The sequence below is a fragment of the Fukomys damarensis genome, unplaced genomic scaffold (assembly GCF_012274545.1).
Source record: "Fukomys damarensis isolate Sample0158 unplaced genomic scaffold, DMR_v1.0_HiC HiC_scaffold_14, whole genome shotgun sequence".
Taxonomy (NCBI): Eukaryota; Metazoa; Chordata; class Mammalia; order Rodentia; family Bathyergidae; genus Fukomys; species Fukomys damarensis.
Window position 1 is genome coordinate 43,111,636 of NW_022900926.1, and position 13,664 is coordinate 43,125,299.

The 13,664-nt window shown below is 42.5% G+C and overlaps 1 protein-coding gene across 1 annotated transcript in view; it reads left to right on the forward strand.

Annotated features, from left to right (window-relative positions):
• Nucleotides 1–8,553: 8,553 nt before the first annotated feature.
• The window catches only part of Sod2 (superoxide dismutase 2), an 11,465-nt gene continuing 6,354 nt past the window's right edge, over nucleotides 8,554–13,664 (forward strand). The window contains exons 1-2 of the mRNA XM_010631073.3: nucleotides 8,554–8,671; nucleotides 8,798–9,000. Of these exons, the coding sequence (XP_010629375.1) occupies nucleotides 8,649–8,671; nucleotides 8,798–9,000 (226 nt within the window). The 5' untranslated portion in view covers nucleotides 8,554–8,648. The remainder of the gene's footprint in view (nucleotides 8,672–8,797; nucleotides 9,001–13,664) is intronic.

The window sequence follows — 13,664 nt, forward strand, 5'->3', positions numbered from 1 at the left end:
TTTTTTTTTTTTTTTTTTTTTTTTTTTCCAGTACCAGGGATTGAACTCAGGTCCTTGTGCTTGCAAGGCAGGCCACTAAACCGCTGAGCTAAATCCCCGGCCCCTGAAGACTGTTTTTGTCAAGACCATTGACTCTTCACAGATTTCCAGGAGGTGATCTTTTAACATTAGAAGGCTGAATAGTCCTCAGATCATGCTAATATACCCTCAGGAAATTTCTGGATATGTGTCTCATGAGGAACCATGAGAAATGATTATGCATACACAGAGCAGTGGTGAGCTGTAATGGAGCTATGAGTGAAGCCAACGGGGTCAGAATCCCTACAAATAGCTCCTAAGAGTGTGATTCATGAAGCTATGAGTGAAGTCAAAGCTGTAATGGAGGCCTCAGAAAGCTAGTTGTGGAATATTTGCCAAGGAAATCTACAGGTAGCTAGGAGAGCCATTTTGAGAGAGGCTGTGTGGGTTGCAACCTGCCAAGCCATAAGGTTAGGGTTGTCTAAGCCCTTTCAAACTCACATCATGGTACCATGTTCCCTGGATGCCAGACATGGGATTACAACATTTGGTTAAATATACAGTGAATTTTTAAATTTTAAAAAGCTTATTACAGTAAGACTCCCCCCACTTCAAACACACTTTGTTTCATCATTCTTGATACTTTCTGAAGGAGTTCTGAGTCCTCTTTTGTGAGTATCTTTACAAGGTGTGATAAAAAACAAACAAAACAGCAAACAAACCCACACTGCGTGTTGCCTCTTAAGAGCCATCCAAAAGAAAAGCAGGCTTGTAAAAACATTATGGTGTATCTCATCTACTTGTTCACCAGATCTGGCACTGTGTGACATCTGGCCCTTCCCCAAAGTCAAAATTATCTTGAAAGGTTAATGTTTTGAATCCATTCTGGACATCAAGGCAGTTACCACAATGCAGCTGTCTTATATTTTCTTATTCCTGAGTCAAAATACCCAACACCCACAAGTTAAAGGAGAGAGGGTTTATTTTAGCTCACAGTTTGTAGAAATTTCAGTCTATAGTTGGCTGTTTTCAAGACAGGGTGACACAACAGAGGGACATTGCTGACAGTATTCTATGGCTGTTTCTCTAGCCAGCATCTCCAGATCTTTCCAAACTCCTCCCAAAAGCAAGTTTCAAAGACTTCTGAACCACATGGTCAGGAAGTGACACAGCAAAGATCCCACTACTCTCAGTATTAAAATCGGTATCAGTCAGTGCTCACTAGAGAAGAATATTTAATATAAGATATATAAATAACATAAGGATTTACAAGTTAGGCTTACAGTGGCCACCTGCAGAGTCAAGTATGGAACAGTGCAAAAGGTCTGACTGCTTGCTGGAGATCTGAAGTATCTGGTCAAAGGCTTGGAACTTACTGTACATTGCTACGCTAGCCAGTACCAGGAGGCCAAGGATCTGTGATGGAAGGCTGAGGAGTGTGTGCTGGAAGCCAAGAGACTGATGTCCAAGGCCAAAGTGAAGACTGGAGTTCCTCTGAACAAACAGCAGCAAGAGTTCCTTCTGTCTCCTTTTTATTCTATTCAGGCTACAAGATGGTTGGTGCCAGCCATACCCAGGGTGGGCGTCCCTATTATGCACACCCAGAACTATGCTAAGCAGTCATTGGGCTAATCCAGTTATTATCACACACCGTGATTCAGTCACCTCCCCAGAAGCCCCACCTGTGAGTTTGTGAGGCCTTAGGGGGGGAACATCTAGATATAAGCATAATAGCAACTGAAGACACTCAGGAAACAGAACTTCCAGAACTGCCTGAGAAAGTGGCAAGAATAATGTGTGTTCAAAGCGGGGGTGAGGGGGTAATTTTCAGGGGGATTAATGGCAACATGTTTTTTATTGTAATAGAGCTATAGAAATTAAAAAAAATATTTAGTGTATTTTTTGACCCACTAAATACCCTGCTTGGTTTTTGGTCTTGCTTTGGTTCAATTCCTCCTTACTATTTTCCTACTTCGCTCTTTTGGAATGTGAATGTTTACCCTGTGCCATCTTATCTGGGAAGTATATAACTTATTCTTTGATTTTTACAGGAGCTCACAACCAAGTGTGCCTTGAATCTTAGAGAAGTCTTCAGACTTGGACTCTTGAGCAATTGGAACAGTTGAGACTTTGGGGAATCTTGGAGAAGTCATTGGAACACTAAAAGCAGGCAAAATAGGCCCGTTTTGGTAACATTCTCACCACAGTACCAAAGTGTCAGTGTGGATGTGTCATGTCAGGAGTGTGCACCGAAGCTCCACTATCTGAGCAGCTCACCAGGATTGTGAACTCTGCACTAGTAATGAATCAATGGAATAGAACGAAGTTTAAAAGGGAAAAGACTTTATGTGAATAGAGGGGAAAAGGGAAATAGACAGCTACTCTGAAGAGTAGGAGGCACCAGAAAGGCAAATACTCATGGGCCTTTTCCGGAGCTTCCTTTTATCATGTTTTAAGGACCCCTCCCCCAGTGCCTGGAACTTGTTACAACCTGATTGGTTCTCTGGACTGTCATAGATGATCCCTAACCTGGGCAACATTGTCTACATGAACATTCCTAAGTGGACTTTGTTTGTTTTTCCTTGCCACAGCTTTATCTCTGGAATTTATGGGTTGGTTAGGGTGAACCTTACAGACCAGGCAGCTAAAAGTGAGTGATTCAGGGCATGAATGTTAATTAGTGCAGCAATAAAATGACCCTAGAATATGAATGTGAATATATATGGAAAGAGGGAGAAAGAGCGAGAGAGGTATAAGTGTGTGCATTTTTATATACTAAAAAAGAGCTTTCTTTTAAGTGGCCACCCTTGTCTCCTTTGCATTTTATTGAACATGGGGAGGGCAGATAGGCTAACTTGGTGAGAGTATCTGCCTGCCTGGCTTGTTCATGCTCTGCTTATCAGCTCTCTCTTGTCTTGTTTACTGCCCCCTCAGGAAAGTTTTAATGCTTTCTGGTCAAGATTGGTGTCGGAAAGCCCATTGAGCCCCTTATTTTATATTTTTTCCTACCCATGGACCCTTTCCCCTCCAGATGGAAACTGGCAGTAGAGTAGGGTGATGCAGGCCAGGATGAGTAATGTTCTGGAACATGCTTGAGGTGGAACACAGGATTCTGCAAATGCTCTGACATCACACTGTTCCCAATGGCCTGTCTAGCATGGATGTTGTTGGTACTGAAACAGTCAGAGACCACCACGGGGATGAAAAGAAGGTGCACTCCAGGCCTAAACTCAGGGCTTGTTACTCATTGAAAATATGGCATCTATTTTTCCCTATCCATCCTCCCAAACTTTAAAAAATTCTATTAGTATTTATTTGTGACACATGATAATTAATTTGTTCCAAACAGTCTTTTCAACCTCAAAAGCCAGGATGTTTTTGCCATAGTATCTTCAAGAATAAACTAGATGAGAAAATAAAACTGTTGAGGATCATCACAGGAACAGAGAACAAACTCCCAGACCCTTAATGTGTTACTCATTGAAAGTATGATTTGTATTCCCTTTAGAGGCAGTGAGGGACTTTCAAGGTTCTTTGGCTAGTAAGCAGTGACTCTTCTTTTGGGCCTATAGATGCCCAATGGGTAACTAAATGCAGGATAGAGCTAGGCATCTTTGTATTAATTTTATATCTGTCTCCTTTCTTATTATATATTAATCATTTAAAGAATGCCTGTCTACTAACTCATAATACAAGGTTTATTAGCCCTAAAATTACACAGCCTGTCTCATCCCCCTTCAAGACTGAAGACACCAAGATAAGTGATTGAAGGGAACATTTAGCTACAAACTTTTATCCCCCAGAATGGGTACCTAGGAGTCTCTGGTAATTGCCCTAAACCTGTAGTGACCTTGGATTCTAGAAGTGCCTCCACAAAATTGAGACCTGCCCCCAAAAGAAACAGTCATTTCACGGAAATACAATTGTTCCCTCAAACCATAAAGACTCTGGAACTACAAAACCAGAACTGAGATAATGAGTGGTCAGACCCTAACCTACTCACAAACCTCATAAAACCTGGCCTTATTTGTTAATAAACCAGCCTGAAGTTCTCCCATCAGACCTGTGTCCACTTCAGCTCCTCAAGCTGAAGCCTCTTCTCCATTTTCTCTTACGCTCTGTCTGATAAATAAGTCTATGCCTTTCACTGATATGCCCTGAAATTCTTTTCTGCATTGAATGTAAAGAACCTATTCAAGCTAAATTGAGGGTCCCATCTTCTTTTTCGAGATATCTCTTTGGAGATCCTTACACCTAGTCACTGTCCTCAGTGGTAGTCACTCTTGAATAACTTGGGTAACTTTTTTTTTTTTTGCTACACTGGAGATTGACTCTGGGGCCTTGTACACGCCAGGCAAGTGCTCTACCACTAAGCTACATATTTTTGTACTTTATTTTGAGATGGTCTTTCTAGATTGCACAAACTAGACTTGAATTTGTAATCATCCTGCCTCAACCTCTCAAGTAGCTGGAAATAGTGGTATCACCATGTCTGGTTCTTGGGTAGCTCTTGAATTATTCTTAGAATTCTGCTCATGAATTCAATCTTGTGCCATGACAGATCCTGGACTGTGACTAGAATTTGGCAGTATACTGAATGACATATCCTGTACCCTTTACCCTTCATTTCACAGAATACAATATGTATTTTTTTTAACCTGGTTATGGACAGGGTAGGGGAGGTGTTCATTTTCCCAATGGATGCAGGGTATTGCATAGTCTTTATTAAGGGATCTGACAGTGGGATCTACTGGATTCTGAATACATATGGGACAACCCTTTGTCTTCAACCTTTCTCCATTCTGTTCTGTTTTCTTGGGTTTCCCGCAAGTCTGAGTTCTCTCCATACACTATGGTGGGAAGACTCTGTCAGTGGAGCAATGGAAACTTTAGGAGCTGGGTCTTTACTGAGGCTGAGAATTGATTTTAATCTAAGGCACAAATGGCCCAAGGTCAGACCAGTGGGGTAGTATAAGCTTCAGGTCCAGAATTAATGATCAGAGATATATGCAGGAGGTAAGATGGGAGATCAATGAGGCAATGAGGAGACAGGAATAAATGGGAAGTTCCATCAGGGCAGGAGAAGGAAGGTTTCAAAACTTGAGTTACCGATTGAGAAGACAGGGTTGAGTTTTTTGGGTGTGAGATCCATTTTGCAGGCACTCAGCCAGACCACAGATTTGGCAGAAATAATACTGGTGACTGAATAGTAATATTAATGTGTGGTTTTTATCCTACCATACACATAATTATTTTTTAACCAGTCAGTAATTTCACTGGCTTCTTTAGGAAATGCAGTTTAAATTCATTAAAAGCTCCTGAGACTGTCAGCTGGAAGGCATATCAGTGTAAATAGATGATGCATTTTTAAACTGTTTTTCTTGTTGCCGTATCATAACCAACCACTTTCCCAGAATTTGGTTTCTACCTCTCTTAAACAACCTTTTAAAAATATCTCCATGGGAATTGAGGTTTCGAAATTTTCAGGTTTCAAGATTGCAACATTCAGAATTGTGATTTTTGGGAATTTACACTTTAGGGATTTTTTAGGTTTACAACATTTGGGATTATAGTAATCAGGACTATGTCTTTCAGTATTATGATCAAGAGTAGGTACAAAGTGTTTTCAAATTCTTGCCTGGGTAAGATTTGTGACAAAAGAAAAATAAGAAAAATGAGAAGGAGGGGGGAGGAGGAAAGAAAGGAGAGGAAGAAGAGAAGTGGAGAAAGAATAGACAAACCGAAATCATTTTTTAAATTTTATTTATTTATTTATTTATTTATTTATGTTGGTACCAGGGATTGAACTCGGGACCTTACACTTGCAAGGCAGGTGCTGGAACCACTGGGCTAAATCCCCAGCCCTGAAATCATTTTATTAATGATCAGAGTTTATGTCTAGGCATGTAGAAATAACTCCTATAGAAAGATTCTACTACAAGGATCCTGCCTTATAGAAAATTAGGAAATAAAATCTTTAGTTACGGAATTTCACATTTTTCAGACTGAAAATGTGCACAGCTAAATCACTACATTTTCCTGTTTGTCTATGTATCTATCTGAGACAGGGTCTTGCTGTGTATCTCAGGTTGGCCTTGAATTCATTTATGTAGCACAGACTGGCTTCGAACTTGTGGCAATCCTTTTGCCTCAGCCTCCTCAGTGCTGGGATTATAGACATGCACCTCCATACCCCCACTCTAGCCTCTTTGTTGCCTAAATGTAGCCTTATATTTGAACAGTGAACTGTAAACAGCATTTGTTGGTGACTATCCCATAAGGGATCCTTGAATGAGACAGCTGGGCCCAACCTTTTGTCCTGTTCCCCTCCTGGGAAATTATAAGATGGCTAAAATGGGTCAAGGCAGCTTGCATCCTAGATGACTTCCAGAAGGATCACCCAGCCCTGAACTGCTGACACTGTATCTTGTGTTTAAGACACTGGCTGGATCTCTGTTATTTGAATATGAGTGCAATTAATAACTCAAAAGTGATTTCAACCACTCTGGTTGCCTCCCATCCAATACATAGGCTGAATTGTGACAGGTCCAAGGAGAGCTGTGAAATAGCTTTAGAAGTTTAGTCAAGGGAAATGCATATTTATGGTGCTATGATTTTGCAGAGGTCATTTTGAGCTACCTGGAAAGATCCGGGACAGAACCCAGTCTACTGTAATCTAATCCCTGAGCCTTTTGGGTTTTTTTCAGAAGCAGATGGAAAAAGATGCATGTTCATGAGGTGTGGTAGGGAAAATGGCAATAAAATTCTCTTTGGCGCCTGTCTACCACCTTGGTCTCAATCCTGGGTGCTCCTTGACTACTGGTACCACTCCTCCTTCCCCCTGCCCTAATATTTGTTGCCTGCTCAAAAAGGCATGTCCTAGGGGGGCACTTTAAGTCTTGAAGTATCATTAGCTATACAAACAAGAAATGCCCTGAAGCATCCTACTCTGTCTCCTTATAGTTATGTTGTTCTCACTAGATCAAACCCTTTCATTACAATCATGGACCCATCACAGACTTCAGCTGTTTCATCCTTCTAAATGTCATTTTCCCCTAGTTGCCATAGCTAGCACCCTAAAGATTCTAGTGCTTTCTGCTGTAATGAATCCAATAGCTTTCTAACTAGCCTGTCCTGTAGGATATCAGTGCCAGACTGTCTCACCTGAAAAATTACTTTCAGGGTGTCCTACCTCAGCAAATAGAAATCTCAACTTCCCATTACTAACTATATTAAACCTATAAACTCTTATCTGAGTTTTAAGGCTATCCATAACAAGGCCTATCCAGAATATCTTCACCCAACACATGCCTGGAGTTACATTCTCTTACCAGCTGAACAACACCCTTCCTGGCAGGTCTTTTCCTGCTCGTCCTTGGGAGGGCTGCAAAGGTGACAGGAAAATTAAAATCTATATTCGGTTCAGAGAAGGCACTAAACAAATATTAAAAACTTGAGTAGGGCTGGGGGTTTAGCTCAGTGATTCGGCACCTGCCTCGCAAGCACAAGGACCCGAGTTATGATCCCCGGTATCCCCCCCCCCAAAAAAAAAACGACTGGCAGGGCTTAGTAGTCAGGAAAGTATGAATTTAGGGTTCTAATCCCAACTGACTCTTCTACAATTAATGTGTGACCAATCACGCTGCTTTAACAGTGAGCTTTCACTGTCTCCTGGAGCCAGCAATACCAATTCCAGAGGTAAAATAAAGATAAATTATTATAATCACTCAAGGCACTCCCACTACATGGTAGGCATTTGATAGAATTCTTCTTTTTCTTCTTGTGTATGTGGTACTGGGGATTGAACCCAAGGCCGCCTCACCGAGCTACATCCCCAGCCCACACCACCCCCTTTTTTGAGACGGGCGTGCTAAATTATCTAGGCTGGGCTTGAACTTGATTCTCCTGCTTCAGCCTCCCAAAATGCTAGGATTTACAGGCATGTGCCACCCCCCACCTCCTGCTGGGTACACTGTCGCTAGGCAGCCAGTGGCATCAAGTCAGCCTGGCTGCAATCCTGGATCCTGCCAGCACAAAACCACTAGGCCGGTAAGCAAGGTCACTCCGGTCACTGGGTGAGAGGGCTAAACACGAGGACACTGGTTCTATATGTTTGCTGGGCAGCTCTGACCCACACCCAGGCTCTGTCTCGCTGAGGGATGGTGCCTTGGCTCCCGGGAGCGTGTAACACTAGGGATACATCGGATAGGATATATCAGGACCGGATATATCGTTCAAAAGCTGGCAGGTGGAGGCCGGAGGCCAAGGCTTCGGTGCCGAGGGGCGGGGGTAAGGGCGGGCCTAGGACCGTACCAATTGTACACGGCGGGAGGGGGGCAGCGTTCTTTTGGCGACGCGCCACTGCAGTGTGACAGGCAGGCACCACGTTGCCGTGGCCCAGGGTGGCGAGAAGACCCGCTTCCTGCGTCCCTTGAGCCAAGGGCATGGGGGCCAGAGCAGGAGACAGCCCACCTGGTGGCCCGGTGCCCCCCTCCGGGTTGGGAGCGGCAGGCAGGGCGGGGTCCGCCGGCGGCAGTATTTGTGCGCGACGGGCGTCGCTCTGTGCATTCTGGGCTGCGCTCGGACGGCGAGGCGGTTCTGGAGAGGCCTGAGGTCGGAGACGCGTTGCCATGTTACCCTATGCGGCTTGCAGGTGAGGGGCAGACGCCTTGGAGCGGCGCGTGGGGCCAGGAGGTTTCGGGTCTCCGGGGTGAGGGGCTCCGGGCCTCTAGGGTCCTTTTCGCGGCGCCCGCGGCGTGACCCCGTTGTGTCCTTTCAGCGCGAGCCGGCGGCTGGCCCCGGCTTTGGGGGTCCTGGGCGCACGGCAGAAGCACAGCCTCCCCGACTTGCCCTACGACTATGGGGCCCTGGAGCCTCACATTAACGCCCAGATCATGCAGCTGCACCACTCCAAGCATCACGCAGCCTATGTGAACAACTTGAACGCCACCGAGGAGAAGTACCAGGAGGCGCTGGTCAAGGGTAGGTAACAGGCTCTCGTGGAGGTCGCCGCCTGGAGCAGATCGACCGTGAATCGGTCCCACTACCGGCCCTGAGATTTCCGGGCGCAAAACCCCTTTAAAACAGTTACCTATTTTATTGTAGCAGAGTCTTATTGATTCGTTTGTGTAAACTTTTTATTTCGGAAAACTTAGGATCTAGTAGAGGAATTTGTTTTTGAATTTGACTGTGTTAAGTTCAGTTTTGTTACTTATATTGCTAATGTTGGTGAATTGTGCAAGCTTTACAGAAAACTTAGTACGTACCTCGTTTTCGTACATTAACATTTAGAATTTGCTCTTGTTACATAATGAGCCCTTGGAGATACATACCTATTTGGTCTTTCAGGTAGGCTTGCCAGCCATTTGCTGAAGAGCTGAGAGCACCCTCCGCTTGTTGCCCAGACTCATGTGTCCTTGAGCGTCACCGTAACGCCTAAAGTGGGCTGGGCCTTTGTTGTCTGCAACCCAAGTGTGTGCCTGGGCAGTCGGTGGGAGAGGAGGGCCTTTCTGGCTCCTTTTCCAAGGGCGCACGTGACAGCATTGAGCCAGCATTGCTAGAAGCTGCTTCATTGATGTCGTTCTGGGAAGGGATAGAATCTAGCCAAGGACTTCACTTGGAGATTCCTCCTGTCCTGAGCTGCCCATACAGGGGAATTGCACTTAACCTTCTTGTTTTCTTGATATGGGAGACAAGTGTTAGCATTATGATGTTCATTACCAAAACTTACCTGTCTGTGATACAGATCAGGCCCTATTGCTCTGATTTAAAATAAGGGTCAAAGTTTATAAGAAAAGTAGCCATTTTTGTGGAAATGTGAGTATTTGTAATTCGATTAATATAATACAGAGTTAACTTGAAAAAAGACCTCTTGACAAAATCAGGAGCATGTGAATTTTTTGTGTTTGCACCTCGGGGTATATATACTGTTTTAATGTCTATACAAAATAGTGTGTTCTTTTAATATATTAGTTTGGACAGCGAAAATAATTTACAGTCATACTGCCAGACTGTGTTTAATAAGCTAAAGAAATGTACTCTTTAAAAAAAAAAGTACTCTTTAACTGTTTTTATTGAATTTCAGGCCTATGAAATTTGTTGAGTAATTTTAGACAGTGACAGCTAGTTGACTAGGGGCATCTAGTGGAAAAATGTAGTATTTCAGCTTGTGTTTGAGGTAAATATCTTAACAAAAAGAGGAGGAAGTTAGCATTTTCTGGAAGATTTATTTGCAGGAATTAGATGAACCTTGAATATGGGAAGAGGAAATAACAAATTTGTGGAAGATGTGGTAATAGTGAAGCTGGGGAATATCCCAGTTGTGAAAATACTTCCTGTAAGCAACCTCTGACACCTTGAATATTTTTTTAAAATCTTAATTTCAAGACGGGCATGGTGGCGTATGCCTGTAATCCCAGCACTGGGGAGGCTGAGGCAGGAGGATTGCTGTGAGTTCGAGACCAGCCTGGGCTACATAGTGAGTTCCAGGTTAGTCTCAACTACATAGTGAGACCCTGTCTCAAAAAAACAAAAAAGGGCAGGGGATTTAGCTCCGTGGTTCTGCCTCCTGCCTTGCAAGCACAAAGACCTGAGTTTGATCCCCAGTACCAATCAAATAAACAAACAAAAAAAATCTTAATTTCAGCCCTTTTCTTATGGAATCAAAACTTTACTTGTTTGATGACAGCCACTGGAAAAAAAGCTTTATGTTATATTGTAGTACTGTATTGACTGTAAGCTAATAAATGCAGAATTTTCTTTTCTTTAAAAATTATATTTTTGAGGGGCCAGGGATTTAGCACAGTGGTTCTGCTGCCTGCCTCACAAGCACAATGTCCTAAGTTCAGTCCCTGGTACCCCCCCAAAAATATTTTTGAGATTTTATTAAGAGTTAAATTTTCATAATTAAAAACTTGGGAAGAAAGTATGAATAAACCAGCATAATCTCATCACATATAATTAATGTAAATACTTTTTCAACTAAAAGTGTTTAACTTTTATTTTATTGTATTTGAAGAAAAAAACCTGAATTGAAACCAAAGAAAATACTGAACTCTAGAAAATTTTTAAGAGTACAGTTCCTATGAAAAATTTAAATAATAAAGCAAACTTTAAGATATTGAGATTATTAAAGTATCTCTCAGTGAGCATGTTTCCTTCTCATTCAGAAAATTGAGTTTTGATTTATTTAAAACAGCATGAAACCTACATTTGTTTTTGTTTTTGTTTGGTACTGGGCATGGAACTCGGGCCCTTGCACTTGTGAGGCAGGTGGCAGAACCACTGAGCCAAATCCCCAGCCCTACATTTATATTTTTAGAGTGACTCCAGAAAAAATTAATAAGGGAAGCACTGAACTGTAAGAAAATTACCTTGTAAATACATCAAAGGAAGAAAAGATTGGTATCTAAAAGAAAACCTAAGAGATTATCTATGTATTAAATATTGCTTGATCCTCTCTTTTCTGAATTGCTAAACAATTAGAGATTTGGTCTTGTTTCAGAAAATAACATTTCTTGCCCATGTTCTTTGGGGGGCGGGCAGTAACGGAATTGAACTTAGGGCTTCAAGCTTGCCAGGCAGGAGCTGTGCCGCCAAGCTACATCCCTGGCCCTTTAACCTAGGTTCATACACACACACACATATATATACATACATATATATATGTATGTATGTATGTATGTATGTATATGGCACTAGGGATCGAACTCGGGCCCTTGCACTTGTGAGGCAGGCAGCGGAACCACTGAGCCAAATCCCTGGCACTAGGTTCGTAACATAGATGTTCAAAGTAGAATCGCAAACTTTTTTCCAAAATTGCAGTTCCTGCAGAGCAGAGGTTTTGGTGGTTTTGTCCTTCACTTTGTCCCTCTTGATAAAGTGAATCATAAGCACTCAGTATTTATTGAATAAGGGAATTTCTAGGTTTTCCAGTACTTCAGTTAGTCTATACCTTCTTGAAAGCACAGAAAATAAAATAATTTGAGTACTTGTTTAGCAAGATGTCTCTTTGGTTTCAGTTTATTTTGCTCAGTGTTTTTGAGAATACATTCAGATAGTTTAAGCATGATACTCTTTTTTTTAAAGAACTATAAAGAGGCCCTTTTAAAAGAAACTACATTTAATATATTCAGTCATGTAGTGAATCAACAAATACTCACTGGGAGTGGTCTGTGTATATTGGACACTTTGGCCACAAGAGTGCACAAAATCTTTGTCCTCACTGGCACATGTAGGCTAGTGGGGACACTGGTGAACAGTACACATGCAGGGTGCCAGGAGTTACAAGTTCATTTGGGAAAGATGGGTAGACTACGGGGTCTGAGAGCTGGTGGGGAATTGCTGTGTATCCTGGCTGAAGAAGACGTGACGGAGAAATGAGAATGAAGCATGAGGCTGGATGGGGAAACCGCTGCAATGGAGACAGCTAGTCAGCCCTGAGCGGGGTGCATGCTGAGCGTCATGTGAGAACAGGCATGCTAGTGTGGCTTCAGAATGGGGCCGGCGACCAGGTGATGTGCGGCTTTATATAGCTCAGTGTAAGGGCACAGGGATCACTCCCGGTGAGAAGGAACATCTTTTGGGAAGGAGGCTGGTACTAAGGCAGGTGGGAAATGCTGATACAACTGCACCTATAGGTAGGATCAGAGTTAAGAAGGCGTGATTGGATTCTGGATATATCTTAAGACATATGGTGTCTTAAGGTGGAGCTGACTTTGCTGATGGGCGTGGAGATGGATTGAGTGTGGAGTGTCAGGAAAGAGGAGTCAAAGATGACATCAGTGACCTGAGGGGCACTGTTGGCATTCACCAAGTTGTCCCCATAGGAGGAGTAAATTTGGGTTTGAAAATCAGGAGTTCAAGTTGAATATGTTTTCTTTCTTTTTTCCTTTTTGTGTTTTTGAGACAAGGTCTCCGATTTTAGTTTAGGCTGGCCCTGAACTCACTAGGTAGCACAGGCTGGCCTTGAACTCTCAGGATCCTTCTGCCTCAGCCTCCCAAATACTGGGATTACGGGCGTGCGCCACCATGCCTGTCTGTTGAGTTTTCTTTTTAATATCACTTTGAACCATTTTCCAGTGAATAATTGTCTTACTTGGAAAATGAGAGTTGAATGTTTTCTGTGTGTGGTCCATACTGAGCCATGCATTTTAGCTTTTCATTAGTGTGTTTTATTTTGTTTTCAGTCTCAATATTTATTACTGCCACATTTTTTTTAATTATTGTATTTTAATGTGCTTTGGCGTTTGATTTGCTGAAATCTTTCTTATCCCAAGAGAACCCTGAACCCTTAGCTGTCAGAAGTGAATTTTTTTCTAGCTGGCCCACCCCTGCTGGTCCCCTCGCCAGTTATATAAAACCCGATTAATTGAGCTGAAAATATGAAACAAGTTTTGGGGAGGGCCTTCCTTTTTTGGTAGAATATGAAATTGCTAAATTTTAGGAAAAACAAGAATGTTACAGATAAGCTGGTGCAACTGTCTTACAAAAGAAAAAAACTGACCAATTTGTAGAGAGGTTAAAGAGTAAGATTTTTTTTTTTTTGGTACCAGGGATTGAACTCAGGTCCTTGCACTTGCAAAGCAGGCATCGGAACCATTGAGCTAAACCCCAGCCCAAGATTTTTTTTTTTTTTTTTTTTAAAA